Source organism: Notamacropus eugenii, chromosome 5 (assembly GCF_028372415.1).
Source record: "Notamacropus eugenii isolate mMacEug1 chromosome 5, mMacEug1.pri_v2, whole genome shotgun sequence".
Classification (NCBI taxonomy): Eukaryota; Metazoa; Chordata; class Mammalia; order Diprotodontia; family Macropodidae; genus Notamacropus; species Notamacropus eugenii.
The window spans coordinates 459,574,861-459,593,085 of NC_092876.1; the positions used below are offsets into that span (position 1 = coordinate 459,574,861).

Genomic DNA, 18,225 nt, shown 5'->3' on the forward strand with positions numbered 1-18,225 from the left:
CCTGATATATACTTTGTTCTAACTTATTCTTGTATATTTTATTGGGTTTGTCCTTCGCTGCCGAAGAAGACCATGCCATCAGAGAAATGATATGACTTGCACTTGACTTTGTTTTGAGTGAGGAAGGGCTGTGCCGGTCACCAGCCTCACTTCTCCTCCAGAGCCATCTATCTGTATGTTTTATATCCTACTCATAAAAGGTAAGGTCCTTGAAGTCAGAGAAGTTTGTTTTTGTTTTTACATCCCTAGTATCTAGCAGTAATTTGCAACTATCAGGCTTAACAAATGCTCCTGGAATTGAATGAACTCCTTATCAGGCACTGGTTTTTCCCTTTGTCTGCAACCAAACTAGTTAAGGGGCCAATGGTATACTCTCTCATTGGTGGAGATGGATTTCTCAAAGCCCAGGGCCTGTGTAAGGGGCTTGAGGAGCAGGGGTGGTGAGACCTGGAGAGAAAAGAGACCCAGTCATGTCAGTCTAATATCTCTTCAGGTCCCCAAAGGGAAAGACCTTGGGAAGAAGCCGACACGTAGAGGAGATGGTAATCTATCACAACCAGATCCCCAGATTGCTACTCCAGAGACTTCAAGGAATTTTCCCTTAGATAAGATCTCTTGATTTAGTTGAGTTATTTCACTTCCACTAGAAGTCATGCAACTGTATATTGTCTGGTATATAGTTTCACAGTGTATTCTGTCTTGCTATCCACTTGGATAAATGGATGTATCTGCATTCATTGTAAAACTGGTATCTGGGAGGAAGGGGGTCAAGCCTTGGATATATAGCTAGGGACACTTCCATTAAGCAACAGTAATTAAGAAAGTAATATGAACCTAAAAATTACTTTCCCTAGACTAACAATATTTAATGGAGCAGACAGATATAATTCTAGCCCAGGGCTCCCTCTCTCTGAGGAGAGGAAAGAGGCCAGCTTTGATACCAACCTCCTGCTTCCCTTCTTAGCAGGAATGAAAATCTCTTTTGGAGAGGGTTAAAGGAAGGAGATTAGGGAGTTATCTCTTCTTACCAGTCACATTCAGACAGATCTCTGTGGTTCACACAGACCTTACATAGACAAAACCAAAACAGAACCCACACAAACCTCCTTACATATGCAAATGTGCTCATTGTCCCTTCTGACTAATCACCCTCAAATTTTCAGCGCATATATAGTATTACACCACTATCTGTAATACAGACTTTGTAGAGAATTTTTTCTAAAAGTTCCTAAAATCTCAACTTTTTAATGAAGTTACAAATGTAAAATATAGACTCCTTGAGGGCAAGTAATTTCATTTTAAATTCTTTAAGAGCACAGTATCTCATACCATATTATGCACAAAAACACCAAATCTAAATTTGAAGCTTTCTCAGATTAAATGAAAGGTGATGATTTGCCCTCAACTTCAGCCTACTCAAAATCATGTGACTCCAGCTACTACAATGTAAATACCTCCTATTTAGGTTTTAATATAATTAGTATTTCCCCCCAAATAAATCCAGTTTGCATAAAGCACAAATACAGTCTATGATCAGTTTCATTTTTTCCCTGACTACGCTTTTTTTCCTTTCAAAAACATTTCATTGTAGGGATATGACCAGTACAATGTTAAAATCTATTTACTGGTAAGTTTTGTCTATATTTTTTTCTACTTGTTCACTCACTTCAGTATAAAAAATACTTAACTGAATTCAGTGGAAGTATTAAACAGCATCTCACAGTAGAAAAAGTACTAGATATGGAATTTAAAAACCTGCTTTCAAATTCCAGCTCTGCAATTTATTGTCTGTGACCTTGGGCAAATTATTTCAACTTTCTGGTTTTCAGTTTCCTCATCTGTAAAATGAGGGGTGGGGAAAAGCTTAGGGGGGCAGAGAATGGACACAGGTGATCTCCAAGATCTTTCTGAGCACATAATTTGTGATCTTACCAACAGGAAGACACCCAAATAATGACCAAAGGAACATTTACAGAGAAGAGATGAGATCTAAAATTAGACGACATGGTTCCAGTTCTCTGATAGTTACTCCCTTTCTCACCCTGGTAAGTCATTTCAGTTTTCTCAATTGTCCATTTGGATTAAAAAACTTCTATGGTCCCATCCAGCTCTCATTCCACAACAGCAATAATGACACTTAAAAATAAGCTCAGACCCCTGAAAAATGAGACCAGATTGAGAAGAGATGATTTTGTAGGTACCAAATTCACTCAGCATGCTTTACCTCTACTTGATCTCATGCACCATTCGTTGATTTTATTCTGGAAAATTTCAGTATCAATTAGAATACTTTTCCCCCTAAAATTCATCTCTTGAATGTATCCAGCCTTCTCTGTTCAAGTTACATTGTATTTTTAATTTTTTCTACTCAAAATGCAGTCATCAGAAAGTATTTATAAAGTGACCACTATGTGTTAGGCAGGCACTGTAAATACAAAGGAAAAAATTGAAAGAGTCCTTCTATTCAAAAAGCTTATATTCCATGGGAGAACTGTACATCCAAAAGTACTTAGAGAATATAGAGAGAATTCATGCAAAATAAATACAAGGTAGTTAAATGCAGGGTAGTTAGCAAGAGAGGGAATTAGAAGTTAGGGGAGGGGGGTCAGGAAAGATTTGTGTACATACATCATCTGCTTCCTGAAGAAGAGAATGAGGTAAGGAAGGATTCGCTTGAGGATAGGGGGCCACTAACGCAGATGTATGAATATTAGAGAGGGAGTGCTACATACAGCAGGAGAAAGAATGTCCGTCTGGTTGGACCACAGAGTGCAGGAAAGCAACTATATAACAAGTATGGAAAGACAGGTTTGGCCCAGATTGTGAAGAACTTTAAAAGTCAAAATTAAAGAGTTTATGTTCTGTCCGATAGGCAAAGGGAACCACTAGAATTTACTGAACAGGAAGCAAAGAGAGACCTGCTGTGTGAAGGATGGACAAGTGTGGGAGAGACTGGTGACAGGGAGACCAACTGCAATAATCCAGGTGAGAGGGGATGGGTTACCAAATTAAGTTTTCATTCACTCAGAATGGGTCAATTAAGAGATACCAGAGAGACAGGAATATCTGCACGGAGAGACAGGAATGACTGCATGGGCCATCCACTTGACTGAAAACGCAATGGCTTTCCATCTCATTGCTTCAATACTTTTCTTGTTTGTTTTCTTCTGTAAGAAGCATTTCTAGAAAGACACTCAGATAATTAAATAAGTCACATTCCTTTTTTGGGGGGGAGGGGTGTGAAGGAATGTTTACTATTTACTTATACCAGGAGATCTAAAAATATATGTTATACATTAGCATTCTTGCTGACATGACACTGATCTATTTAAATTAGAACAGAATATTGGGGCTGGAAGGGGAGAACCCTGTGCATCCACTTAATTTACGGATGACAAAAAGAGGTCCAGTGAAATTTAACTACTTGGCAAAGGTTACATGTATTCCTAAGTATTTCAAGATTTCAAATACAGGCACTCTGTACTGACAAGGTGGCAGCTAGGTGGTGCAGCGTGCATAGAGAACTAGCCCTACAGTAGGGAAGACCTCAGTTCCAATCCAGCTTCAGACACTTACTAGCTTGTGTGACCCTGGTAGCTGTTTGCCTCAGTTTCCTCAACTGTAAAATGAGCTGGAGAAGGAAATGGTAAACCACTCCAGTATCTTTGCCAAGAGAACCCGAAATGGGGTCGGGAAGAGTAAGACAAGACTGAAACAACTCAGCCACAAAAGTACTCACAAGACTGGGTACAAAAATGCTTCTCCAGTTGTTCTGTTACATATTATTAAATGCGTGTTTTTCTCACAACATAGACTCAGTGTCATTGGGCCTCGGTGTTTTGGCCTATAAAATGAAAAGAGTGAACTAGCCAACCTCTGAGGTCCTTTCCAGCTCTAGACCTAGGACCATCTGATACAATGTAAAGACCTTGCAGAGGACCTCCGATTAAATCCAGTTTCTGATACTTAATAACTATCTAGGAGACCTTGGGCAAGTCACACCCTGTCACTTCATCCCGAAACACATGTGTTAGGAAAGAAGGATTCGGGTGCTTTTGGAAAGACTTAGGAAAGAAGGATTCGGGTGCTTTTGGAAAGACTTAGCTGGCCTCTTACTGTGGAGGATGGCTTTACTGGAGCGACACGACAGCGCAGCTTGGGCTGAAGCCAGGATGGGACCAAATGATCTGGACCACCGCTCTCAATAATGACTTGGGAAGAAACACCGCTTCTCACCTGAAAACTCCTCCTTCCGGTCCGGGGGATGCAGGAGTGCAGGGCGGACCGCCTCAGAGGTTTCACCCGCTACAAGGGGACATCCCCTCTCTCCCCAATGGACTCCCCTCCCAGACATGACCCCCTCCGTGCCATGGCAAACCTTTTATCTTCTAGATTTTCTGTCCTTATCAGCAACAAACGAGCCAGAAACTCCAACTTTCAGACCCCGGCGCGGGCTCCCCACTCTCAGCCGGAGAAGAGATGACCTCGAGATACAGAGAGGCGCGCACTCGGGGTGCGGCTAAGGCGGGATCGGGGTGCTTGTTTGCTACGAGGATTGTTTCTCCTTTTTTCAGGGGAGGGTGTGAAGGGAGAGGAGACAGACGCTTGTGGATGGACGTCGGTAAGACGCGGAGGGGGCACCTAGGAGACGCACCTCCTCCTACCCCCCAGACGGGGCTGTTTGACCCACGGCCGGGAGCACCTCGGAGAGGAGGACTGCCGGGGGGCTCGGGACCCCCTGCCTCAAGCCAGCCCCTAAGGACCCGCGGCCCCGCTCCGGGTGGGTGCGGGGCCAGCCCGCACGTCGGGGGGTCTCCCCCCGCCCCTCCCAGCCCCCCCGCGGGGGAGGGGCTCCCCCTCGGCTCACCTAGCTGGGCTCGGGTCTCCTCCAGCAGCAGCACAAGTACGAGGAGAAGAACGAGGGGGGTGGGAAGGGACAAGAAGGGGGAGCGGGGGCGGAGGGGGAAGGCGGCCGCCCGGGCCGGGCTGCGGGCCGGGGGCAGCGGCGGCAGGCTGCGCTGGGCCCTCACCATGCCCCGGCTCTCCATCCCGGCCTGCGCTCCGCATGCATAGTGCGGCGGCGGCCCGGGACCCGCGGCGGCAGGGACTGGCGGGGGGCTGGAGCGCGCGGCCCTGTGGCGCCCGGCTCCCTCCTCCTCCTCCTCCCGCCCCCTCCCCGCTCCTTTCTCCTTCTCCTCCTCCTCTTTCCCGGCCCTTCCTTCCCGCCCCGAAGCTCACGGCGCAGCAGCCGGGGGCGAGGGGGCGCCCCAAGCCCGGCACTCAGCCCTGGCTCCCCGAAGGGAAGGGGAGGGGCGGGGAAAGGGAGCGCGAGAGCCCGGACCCGCCCCTCCACGCTCTTCCGCCCAATGGGAGGCCTCTCCTTCTCCCACCCGACCCTTTAGCCCGCCCCTCTCTCCCCGCCTCCGCGAGGCCTCGGGCGCCCAGGTCCCTCCTCCTCCAATCGCGGCGCTCCTCTCCTTCCCCTCCCCCTCACGTTCTGTCCCGCCCTCGCTCCGCCCCGCTCCTCCACGCTCTTCCGCCCAATGGGAGGCCTCTCCTTCTCCCACCCGACCTTTTAGCCCGCCCCTCTCTCCCCGCCTCCGCGAGGCCTCGGGCGCCCAGGTCCCTCCTCCTCCAATCGCGGCGCTCCTCTCCTTCTCCTCCCCCTCACGTTCTGTCCCGCCCTCTCCCCGCCCCTCCATCCTCTTCCCCCCAATGGGAGGCTTCTCCTTCTCCCACCCGACCCGTTAGCCCGCCCCTCTCTCCCCGCCTCCGCGAGGCCTCGGGCGCCCAGGTCCCTCCTCCTCCAATCGCGGCGCTCCTCTACAACCCCTCCCCCCACGTTCTGTCGCGCCCCCGCCCCGCCCCGCTCCTCCCTTTCCCGGGTCCTAGCGCCGCTCCCGCCACTCGCGCGCGTAGTGGGGCTGCTGGCGCGGCTCGTGCAGATTCCGCCGTGGGCGCTCGCGAGCCCCTCACCTCTCCTCGATTGGGCCCTGACTTGGCCGGCTCCTCCTGCCTCGTGGCGTCGGGCGCTGGTGGGGGCCACGGGAGACCCGCGGGACCGCAGCCGCAGCCCGCGTGGAAGAAGAGCGGCCGGACGGGAAGCCCGAGCGTGGCCTCGCCGCGGTTTGGGTCGGAACCGTGGGTGACGACCGGGCCTCGGACCGTGTGTGTCCCTTCCCCCGCCCCGCCTCCCGTTGATTCCCGCGGCGCCCGAGCCCCGCAGGACGTCCCTTCACGCACATTTATAAAGTCCCTCCCTCAGGGGAGTTCCAGCGTGAGGGAACCCCTTCGCAGGGGCCCGGAGCACCCAGGGCTTCCGAGAGCATCCTCCCCTCCCCCGAGCCTGGCCCACTCGGGCAGGGAGGGCACCCGGGATGAGGTCGTTCCGTGGTCGGGCCCTGGGACCCCCCGGGTCCTCCCAGAGTGCGTGGTGGTCACGAGGGACCTTCCAGCCCCCACGCAGAAGGAGCGGGACCTTTCTGCCTCGGCGGCTGAACCCACGCGTGGAGCCAGCACTTCCGCTACCACCCCCTCCTCCGCGTGGCTCCACCTCCGGGATGGACGGGGCTGGGGCAGTAAGACCGCGTCCGAGAGGAGGCCTCCCGAACGGCCCCCCAAACCGAGAGCCCCCAGCTCTGGTGTGTGTGCCCACGCGGTTAGCCCGGTGCTTTGCGCATCCTTCTCTACATGTGACGTGGATCAAGTCAGGAGGCATTTATGGAGTGCCTCCTGTGTGCAGGCATCGTGCTGAGGGCTGAGGACGTTTACAAAGACTCCTCACCGTCTAACGGGGGGACAGCCCGCGAACCCCTGTGCCCACGCAGGAGATGGGGGGACAGCGGGCGGGGAGGGGGCCAGGAAGCTGGTGAGGAGGGAGAGAATTCCGGGGAGGAATGGGGTGTCCTGTGCAGGGTGCAGCAGGAAAACCAGCATCCCTGGGTCAGAGCCTTTAGAGGGGGGGATTACAAGGAGACTGCAAAGGCGCGGTGAGGGGCAGTTATGGAGGGACCCAGACAGTGAGTGGTGGGGACCAGTGGTCTTGTTCTTGAGCTCTAATCCAAAGCTCTTCCATCATGGTGCGCTGCCTCAGTATACCCTAGTTCAAAGGAGAAGCGTTGCTGCTAGCTGCAGGGTTCATACACTGTCACGTCCTTGAAGGCAGAGACCGTACCTTGCTTGTTTCTGTCTCCTCAACACCAGGCAGGGTGCCTTGGAGCAGTGGATGCCCAGTCAATAGTTGTTGGTTGAACCACTGAATGCTTGGTGGAAGAGGAGGAATTTGAGATGAAGCCCCTCTTTTGTTATTGTAGCACCGAAGAGTATAGATTTCACAATATTAATACAAAAGGCACAAAACAGAGACTTTTTCTATCATCAGCGTCTAGTGGAACTCAGAAGCTAGCATAGTATGATGAACAGCTTAATAGGTGGGAAGACCAAGGTGTGAGGAAGGGTCCTTGATGACATCATCATCCTCACTGCTTCCCTTTCTGAAATTGTGGCTGTCACTGCAACTGGCCCCAGGTTATTTGACAGAGAGTGCTCACTTTGTACCAGGGCGGAAATAGCATCCCAGTAACCGCAGCATTTATACGGCACTTCAAGGCCTATGACACACTACGCATCTCATCTGTTCCTTTTGACAGCTTCATAAAGTTGGAATTATTATCCCCGTTTCACAGATGATGAAATTGGGGCCAACAGATTAAAGGTTTTGCCCAGAGCCACACAGCTAGTAGGTGTTTGAGCCCAGATCTTCCAGATTCTACTTTAACCATTATGACATGTAGATTTAGTAGCATGAAACACGACTAGAAATGGAAGGTGGTACTTGAGTAGGAGCTAAAGAGCTTAGCCTATCTTCCTCACCTGAAAATAAAGCTGATATATAACATGATCCCTGAGATTCCTTCCAACGTTTATTCTCTGAATGCAACTCCATGGGTAATAAATAGGTAGCTACTGAAGCTGAAGTATGAAAAATGATGGGCAGGGGGATAGGAGTTGTAGTGCATTGGCAGTGGAAACCAATGCAGTGATCTTTCATCATTTCTTGTGCTAGGCCTCGGAGATACTATCCCCGCTTGACCTTTGGTTCTTGATTCTACCGTGCTAGTGGAAGAATCATGAGACCATAAATTTTTTTTGAGGGGCAGAGGTTAATGTTATTGAGGGTAGGTCTCACTAGCTTAACCAGGCTGGACGTACAGCAGCCACTCACGGACCTGAAGACTGGACTTTGATGACTGTAGAGGATACAGTGAGGCTGACACACTTTACACAGCTCTGCCTCACTTAAATCCAGTTCACAAGCAAGTCACGACATCACCTTTGTGATGTCGTCGGTCCTCTTCCAAAGGAAGGAGGAAGGAGCCAATCAGCACAGAAGGCCCACCTTGTTAGTGAGTGCTTAATGCCCAGTGAATGACTCAGACCAGCTGCACTCCTGAGATCAAGTGATCCACCAGCCTCAGTCTCCCCAAGGATGAAGCTAACAAGTGTGTACAAGCCATGCCTGAGGAAGTACATAAACTTAGAGTTGACCCTATCACTAGGCAGACCTTTCAGTTTTGCAAATGAAGAGACTGAGAGAAGTCAATGACTTGCCTGGAATCACACGCCTACTAAGTGGCAGAACCTGGATGTGACCCAAGGTCCTCTGACACCCCATCAGCATTTATCCCACCACACCATACGGCTGGGCCTCTTTTCAGTCAAGGCTGCCAAGACCCACAACTGTCTCCAAGTCATCCTCCTTAGCTTTGATCAGAGCTTAGAGATGCTTTATCCCTGTCTTCCTCATTTCTTTGCCCCTTCATCTACTTTACTACACTTAAAAAAGGCAAAATAGTCATTGTTCTCTCTTAGAGGAGCAGCGGTGTTTTGGGGTTTCAGCAGTTGGACCACATGTAGTAATGTACTGCTTATCTTCCTGGAGAAACAGCAAGCCTTTGGATGTTGTTACCTCCCAATCTCATAGCAAAAGTATGTCTCTCTGATAGGCAGGGCCACGTCAGAGCTATTAGACCTAATTATAGTGGGCCCCAGGGTAAGGGTGGAGGCACTCTAGTTTAAATCATCTTTGTAGTACAAAGGACCCCTGGGAAGCTGGAGCAGTTGCAGACTTGGTAAGGATTACTTCCCCCAGGGCTGCCTTGGTCTGGATTCTAATCCCCAGAGAAGTCTTGAAGAGACTCTTAAGGAACATGCAGTATCCCCTGGGAACATATTAAATTGTGCAGCTTCTCCATAGTTCAGTGGATCACAAAATCATTGGCATGAAACCTTTTCTCTGTCCCACTCTAAACTTTAATGGGCACTCATTAAATATTCATTGATTGATTAAGATCGAAGCCCAAATTCCAAGTTCCCACCCCCTCTCCTCCCCCCTCCCAGTCCTCCAAGGGAAGGGGGCAAAGAACTCAGCTGTATGGTAATGACAAATAAGTAACCTAGAAACAAAAAATGTCTATTTGATGATTGTAATCTGTGTTTAAACCCAGGCCTTCCATGGGCTTTTCCCCACATGTCATGGGAAATTTTTTTTTTTAAATATGCAGTGGCAGCTATGATAGCTGGCATTCATATGGTGCTTTTTGGTTTGCAAAGTACTTTACAAATATGATCTCATGTTTTCCTCACAACAATCCTGGGAGGTGCTGTTACTATTATCCCCATTTCACAGAGGAACACTCTGACACAGAGGTTAAGTGAATTGACCAAGGTCACTTGACAGATAAGTACTTGAGGCACTCAGAGGAGTGCCTGAAACATAAACTTACTTCTTTCTGAGTCTAGCATGCTATGCATTTTGCTCCTGGATCTGTGGCTCAGCCCCCCAACTCACACTTCCATGTTTTGAGGTCCTTACAGGATTGGCTATTACTTTCAGTATTCTAGGGGTAATCCTGAAGTCCTGAGTTTCTAATATTGTCACTCAAAGTCCCCACCATTGAACTTTCCATTAACCACCATCCAGCAGACTTAATTGGCTTTTGTTGTCATTCAGCCACAGTCAGACTTTATGCTACCCCGTTTGGGGTGTTCTTGGCAAAGATACTAAAGTGGCTTACCATTTCCTTCTCCAGCTCATTTTATAGATGAGGAAATCAAGGCAAACAAGGTGAAGTGACTTGTCCAGGATCAAACAGGTAAGTTGAGGCTGGATTTGAACTCAGGTCTTCCTGACTCCAGACCTGGTTCTCCATGTACTGCACCACCTAACTGCCCAGTTGGTTTAGCAAAGGTATGTGTTAAGATGGTATAAGAATAAGTGATACTAAACATTCTCCCCAAAGCCTGGCAGACAGACAGTAAGCATTTACTTAATGTTATATTAAGTGCTGAGCAATGGTCTAAGTTTGACCGAATGAAAATATAACCAAAAAGACAGTCCCTTCTCTGAAGGAACTTATTCTCTAATAGAAGACAGCACATAGAACAGGGGCTGGAAATCTGAAGGAGTCGGGTGAGAAAGTGGCATGGTGATCCAGAGAGGAGAGCTTGGAAGAAAATGATGGATTGCTGCTCTCCCCAAAATGGAAGCCTAGAGGGAACCCAACAATGGGAGAAGGAGGGTAGGATGACAGAGGGTATTCCAGGGTTTAAAAAAAAAGCCCTAGATGTTTTAGAAAATTCTAGGCAAGAAAAAGAAAACACTTGAAGCTTGGTAAAGTCTGCCCATAAATACACACAGGTCCATGGAAAGTGTGGGCTTAACTTTAGAGTGTGGTCAAAGCAAGACAAAAGCAGGATACACATTTGACAAGGAGGTAATTCTTGGTGCTTTGTGCCTTTGAAGTGGTTTCTCAAATCCCCAGCCAGCATTATTCTGTACTACAAGAGATCACGAAGCTAACTTCTTCCTTTGGATGACTATCTTCCTACATCCACTTGCCTTTAGAATGCTACTGTATTCCTGGACAGAAATATCTCCCACTGGCCCATTCTCTCGAATGGCAATACTGTCTGCTTTTGGTCCAGTATCTGTAATGACAAAGGTAAAATTCAAATTGGGTTTTTAAAGCCTTTGTTTTAATCAGCACAGAATCTCAAACATTTCAGATCCACTCTGTGTGTAAGGAGGAGGGGAAAAGAGAAGAATCCAATCATGAGAAAAGACTTTAGGAGGTCATTGAGGCTAACCTTTATAGACCTGAACAAGAAGTTCCTTGACATGAGCTACATGCTAACTCTGGAGGCAGCACGTTCCATTTTTGATAGGGGTAATTTTTTAGAACGTTTTTATTTTTATGGTAAATTTGCCTCTCTATAATTTCCACCCACCATTCCTAGTTCTGTTGTCTGTGTCTAAGCAAAGCACATGTTTTGCCTAACGACAGACCTTCAAAGAACTGCAAACATCTTTTGGGTCAGAGGATCATAAATCCTGAACTAGATATAATTGTATGTGGTCATCAAGTCCATCTTCCTTATTTTACATTCTGTATCCCAGAGAGTTTAAGTAATTTCCCTAAGTAAACAAGCTCAACTTGGGTTTGAACCCAAGTTCTTCTCAATTCTTTTGAATATTCTGCATATAATCAGTCTCAAGGACCTTCATGACCCTGGTTGCTCTCTTTGCCCAGTTTCTAGTTGAATATACCTCCTGAAATGTGAAATCCAGAACTGAATGCAGTCTTCTGAATGCAACCTGGCCCAGTAGAAAGCTACAGAACTGCCATTTCCTTGGTTCTGTATACTGTGACTCTCGATGACTCTAAGATTACATTCACCTTTTTGGGGTGGCATATGACACTGTTGTCCCATATTAAATATGGAGTCTACTAAAATCTCCAAATCTTTTTCAGACATGTAATTCCCTGGCCACCATTCCTTTATACATAATTTCTCTCTCTTTCTCTCTGTCTCTCTCCCTCTCTCTCTTTTAGAAGATAGGCTTCTCAAGGCCAAAAACTCTCTTTGCCTTAGTATATGTATTCCTTGTGCTTAGCACACATTAAGTACTTAATAAATTTTTTATTTATTCATTTATTTTTATCATTCATTCATGACTTCCTGTCTTTTTTTTTTTTTAATTTTGCCATGCCAGTCTTCTAGGACAGACTTGGGAGCATCTGAGACTGTGGCTATAGTGGCTGCTGTTGCTACTGCTTTTGCTGCCAGAGACATGAATGACCAGGACAAAACCATGTCCGGGCTTCTGAGGAGCTGTGGTGTCCCCGATCAGTTATGTGCTGGTCAATGTTTAACAACTAATTCTTATGAAAACAAACCAGGACATGTAGCACACTTTTAAGTTGAATCTGCATTATTAATGTTTTTTCCATCACTTTCTTGAGTCTAGACAATTAGCAAAACAAATCAAACCCTGAGTTGTAGCATTTACTGATTCTAAAGTGCAAACGTTTATGTGGAAAATGTAACAATTAGCTCCTGGTTTAAGCTGCTCCAGCATATTCCTGCCTGAAAGTAAGATGACTGGAAGCCAATGAAGCAGGAGAGATTCTGATCCTATGCTGACTGGGAGCCACAAAGAGAGTAGATTAGAGATGCTAAGAACTGTCCACTATTGTGAATCCCACGGCGCTGGCAGGCTGCCCTCACCATATTCCCTGCGTCCTCCTGTTTCTAGTCTGTGATCCTGAGATGGAGTATGGATGCTTCTTCCTGCCTTCCTTTCCTACGAAACATAGATATACTTGGTCAGGTGCACCTCATCCACAGCCCAAGATGCAGAAGGACAACTGGAGGAAGGTTTAAATCATTTGTTCAGATGCCTTCATACAGGAATGCTTGATTTATTTCCTTTTCACTGTAATCTCAATGTGATGTGACAGCAAGTGTCAGAGTCCTGAGAATGATGTAGGCTGTGAACTGAGGGAGGGGAGCTCAAACTGGGTGATAGCTCGTGAACCAGATTTAGACATCAGGGTTCAGGGGCAGCTGCATGGTGCAATGGATAGTGTTGGACCTGGAGTTAGGAAGACCTGAGTTCAAATATGGCCTCAAACACCAGCTGTCTAAAAGATTCTAGGCAAGTCACTTTAGCTTGTATCGTTTGCCTCTGTTTTCTCTCATCTGTAAAATGGATAATAATAAACTTCCTAGGGCTGTTGTGAGCACTCAGCACCATGTCTGGCACATTTTTGTGGTTGTTCAGTCACTTTTTAGTCGTGTCTGACTGTTCAAGACTCCATTTGGGGTTTTCTTGGCGAACACACTGGAGTGGCTTGTTATTTCCTTCTCCAGATCATTTTACAGAGGATGAAAGTGAGGCAAACAGGGTTCAGTGACTTGCCCAGGTTCACACAGCTAGCAGATGTCTGAGGCCAGTTGAACTCTCAGGTCTTCCTGACTACAGGCCCCACACTCTATCCACCATGCCACCTATATGGCACATAGTAAATGCCATATAAATGTTATTGCTAATAATAATAAAAATATTAGCAGCAGCAATAATAATTTCTTGAGCAATGTAACATTTCATCTTCAAAATAAATTGTGGACCTAGTGAGTGAGGTTTAATACTGATTAGAATGACTGCTAATGGATGGGCATAATGGTTGGAGGGTTGGGAGGTGGACATAATCTGAACAGTTACTGGCTTGAATTACATCTTGAAGATAGAGGAGATTCTATGAGGCAGAGGTGAGGAAGGAGCACATTCCCCAGCATTAGGTACATTCAGGGCAAAGGAATTCGATGGCATGTCATGCATGAGGCAGAGGGAGAAGGCCAGTTTGCCAAGAAGTGTGAGAAGGGAAATAACATATGATGAGGCCAGATAAGTGGCAAAGGGCTTTGGAAGCTCAACAGAAGGGTTTCTACTTTAACCTAGAGACAACAAAAAGCCACTAGAGCTTACTGAGTAGAGGAGTGACATGATGAAATCTGCTCTTTAGGAAAATCCTTTGGATAGCCAGGCAGAAGATAGACACTAGGGCAGGGAGAGACTTGAAGCAGACAGAGTTGTTAGGAGGTTAGTCAATAATCCAGTTTCAAAGCCATGTAGCTCACATGACTCCGTGCTGTCCACTAGAAGAGGAAGCGAGGTTTTGTCAAAGGCTTTGGTGAAATCCACGCAAACTACATCTCCTACATAACTCTGATTTTCCAGTCTAGTGACACTGTCAAAATAGGAAATGAAGTCAGTCTGGCATGACCTGTTTTAAATGAAATTATGCTGACTCTTTGTGATCATTTCCTTTATTCGATGGGCACCAACCATTCTTCTAAGAATTTCCAGAATTTAGCCAAAAATGGAAATCAACCTCACTGTCTTAAAAATTAATGACACTATCCTCTTTGTTTTGTTTGTTTAAATTTGGGGATACTTGACTTTCTCTCGTTCTGTTCTATTCACCTTCATCTTTCAAATATCCCTGGAATCAGCTCAGCAGTCACATCTGGGAAACAGAGATGATCTGATAAAAGGAAAGGCAATTATGCGTAAAGCATGTATACATCTTCCCCTTGTTCCTTCTAAAGCTTGGGCAATAGCACTTGCTGGTGGGAGAGTGTTCATGGAAGAAAAAAGAGCTGGAAATTTTGTTTCTTTTTATACGGCAGCGTCTCCGTTTTAACAGTATGAAAAGCAAAGCATTATTGACATCATCAATTGCTATTTATTGTCTGCAATGAATGAATAAAATGAACATAAATCTTTTTCAAATGTCATTTGTATTAGAAGCACCAGACTGCATCTCACTTAATGAGTCATTGATCTGCTCTATCGGTGCTCGTCTCTTCTTGATAGGATAAAAGAAAGTGGAGACAAAAGGGAATTTGCTTTGGAAATCTTCCCATCTGGAGGGAGAAAGAATGTGGTAGTTCCAAGGAAACACTTCAAACTTCAAAGACCACAGCTCTGAGATCTTGTTACTGTTCTCACAGGGAACTTAACTGTCCCGTTGTCTCTTTGGACAAATGTTTACAGCCAGGTTTAATGGAGAAGTTTCCGAATTGTAAGGAGACAATTCTTGGAGTATCGAGATGATTTCAGTACCTCATTTCTTGTTTTGATCGTTCCTATCAAGTGTTAGTCATTTCAAATAAAATGTGGTATCAAAATTGTATGTCTGCCATTGAGTGATTTATAAGTTACATCCCCTATATTTAGATTTTGTGAATGTTATTTTTAATTTTTAAAATTTTATTGACATATTTTGTTTCTCCTCACTTTTATTTCCAAATATATCCCTCTCCTAACCAGTGAACCATACTCTGTTTCAAAAAACAAAAGAATTCAGCATTATTTTATTCTTTTTCTTAGAAAATTCAAGCAAAACCATTTGAAACTTAGTTTATTGTAAATATTGAGCTATCCAGGTCCTTAGATGTGAGATTTTAGGCATCATGAATAAAGTATTTCTATTTCAGGAATTTGAAGAAGGAATAGAGCAGCACTGGAATATTTGAGTAAAATAGATGCTTTAGAGGATATCCTTCCCTTCCCCTCACTCTGTTTGAATCTCATCAGAGAAAAGAGAAGTATAAGAATCCATCCAGTCTTTCCACGGGGTCAGAACAACATTACATATAGTCTAGAATTCTGTCTCTGAAAGAGACGACAAGGAATTTTGGTGAATAGATGAAAACTAATTCTCCTCTCTCCTTATCAAGGATACGTTTAAAGAGGAACATGTCATTGTAACCCACTGTTCCTCTGCTGTGGTGTATATTATTGGTGTTAATAGCATTTACATAGCACTTTTAGGTGTGCAAAGCACTTTAGAAATATCCCATTTAATCCTTACACCAACCCTGGAAGGCAGGTGCTATTATTATCCTCACTTTACAAATGAAGAAACTGAGTCAGAAAGGGGTTCAATAACTTGTCCAGGGTCACATGCCATTCCTGAGGCCCGATCTAGATCCAGTTTTTTATTTACTGTGTCGCCTTTATGGTAAAGATACCTGAATATTTGAATTAATAAATAATATGAATTTATAAAAAGGGAGAAGAGATTTCCTCTTTTGCAATACTCTCTTCCTTAGAACTAGGTGTATGCTGGGGTTTCAACAGAGAGATGAAATGTAGTGAGTTAAAATGCTATTTGGCTTTTTCGTTGTATGCCCCCACGAACAACTGCCTTGGCTCCAACTTCACCTTTTCCCTACACTGTTCTCTATATCTTGGGTATTGTCAGGGTGCCGTAACCTCTGGAAAAAAAGAGATAGTTATACTTTATTTTCTGGTTAGGACAACTAAAGAATTAATAAATAGGGATTAAGATAACTGATTCCCAAATTTCCTGATTCCTTGACCTTCTTAAAGAAATCTTTTTCCTTCACACATTTCTTTTGAAGACTTTTAGGAAAGCTTTAATTTTTATAATAACCTAAATAGAAAATTCATATTCTGAATTATATTGAGTCTTCAGAAATGTAACATTCAAAAAAGGAGTTTCCCTAGCTTTTTAAGACAAAGAAATAGATAATCTGCTTCATGCCTATTATATAAACACTGGCTTGTATTAGCCTGTCCTTCAACATAACAAGACACAAATGAGATACAGAATATATTATCCATTTTCATTTGAAGCAACCCTTTCATTTTTGACATTGTATCAAACATCATTTGTGAAAAGACAGATTCAAGACCAAAAGAAAATAATATATAATTCAGATTGACTTGACTGTCCATAAGGTTCTGAATTAATAATCAAGTTTCAATACAAATAAAAGTGAGAATTTACATTTTTGACTGACATCCACTATCATTTTGTTCATTTTGAACTCACTGCACAAAAGGGAAGACGTGAGAGATTTACTGAAGGGTTGATTGCAGACCTAGATATTTCCCAGGCCAGAAACAAAAGGGAATATAATTTTCTTGATCCAGTGACTTTTTAATACAGAAGAAATATACAAGCCCGCTGCTTATAGAATGTTAGGTAAATAGGATTTTATCTACTCTGTATCAGGCTATTGTTTAGTATAGATGCTTCCAGACCAGTGCCTGATTCCAAACACAGAATTCATTTTGGGAACATAAATTGCTATTTTGGACTAATTAGGACCCTCAATTTTGCTTTTAACTCAAAGGGCACTTAAACATTGCCCGACTATAAATGTCAGTGGTTAAATTATTGAAACACCTATAGGTTAAGGTTTCCTACGCACTTAGCATGCAGTAGGCACAAAAACATTGTTGGCTGATTTATCATCTGACAGACTTTATGGTCCAGGAGGGGAACGAGAAGGAAACCAGTATTTATTAAGCACCTACTCTAAGCAAGGCACTGCACTAAGTGCTCTTAAAAATACAGTACATATCTGTCAGTTTCTGAGATGTGTGGTTTTTGAAAAAGGACACAAAAAAATTAAGTCAACAGTGAGTTACAACCTGTCATTTAGTTTTAACGGTGATGCCAAATTGTAATGGAAAAAAAATCCAGATTTGAAGTTAGAGTCTGGTTTAAAGTCAGACTACCTGGGTTAAAATCCTGACTCTTTTATTTCTACCTTCATCATCTTGGGCAAGCTATCTTCCCTCTTGGGGCCTCAGCTTCTTTAATAACATGAGAAAATTGGACTAGCCAGGCTCTAAAGTCCTTTCCTCTGAAGCTCTACATGCCATAATCCTATAAACACTCGATTATTCCAACACAAGTAGTAATGTTCACATAAGCTGTGTGCTGTGATGACTAGCTCTACATATTCTGTTACCCTCAAAGCATTATTTTCTCAATGGATGTGTACATAACCATTCCCAATTTTTATCTTCCAGTTGCTGTGAATAATTAAATTGGAAAGTTCTCTGAAGGAACAGACTTCTATAGCTATTAATACCTACAGATGCAGTCATATTAAAAAAATACGTATTAATACCTTTTGCCTTTTTATCACCTTCATTTCCCAATATTTCCTTTCTCCCTCCCCTCACCATGATGCCACCTCTTATAACAACTAATAAGAAAAAGTAGAGGAAAAGCCATTCAGCAAAATTGACCAATACATCAATAATTGATGCAGTGCCCTATGTATTATAATTATAAGGATATTATAATTAAAACTGCACAGCATTTAGTTTCCATTTTTAAATTTTCCATTTAGTTTGATGTAGTTGTTACATGTATTGTTTTCCTGGTTTTGCTTACTTTGCATTGGTTCATGTCTTTCCATGCTTATCTGTATTATTCACATCCATAACTTCTGCTAATGCAATAAAATTCCATTCAAGCCACATGTTAGGATTTGTCTAGCAACTCTCCCATCAGTGGACATTTGGTTTATTTCCGATCTTTGCTACTATAA

General features: G+C 44.5%; 1 protein-coding gene across 7 annotated transcripts in view; it reads right to left on the minus strand.

Annotated features, from left to right (window-relative positions):
- DCBLD2 (discoidin, CUB and LCCL domain containing 2) overlaps nucleotides 1-5,048 on the minus strand; it is a 115,475-nt gene extending 110,427 nt beyond the window's left edge. For 2 of the 7 annotated variants that reach the window (XM_072615353.1, XM_072615352.1), the window contains exon 1: nucleotides 4,868-5,048. In XM_072615353.1, the coding sequence (XP_072471454.1) occupies nucleotides 4,868-5,048 (181 nt within the window). Of the gene's footprint in view, nucleotides 1-2,041; nucleotides 4,357-4,378; nucleotides 4,800-4,867 lie in introns of those variants that run through there. The other 5 variants (XM_072615358.1, XM_072615356.1, XM_072615357.1 and 2 more) reach the window with 5 other exon arrangements.
- Between the last annotated feature and the right edge of the window lie 13,177 nt (nucleotides 5,049-18,225).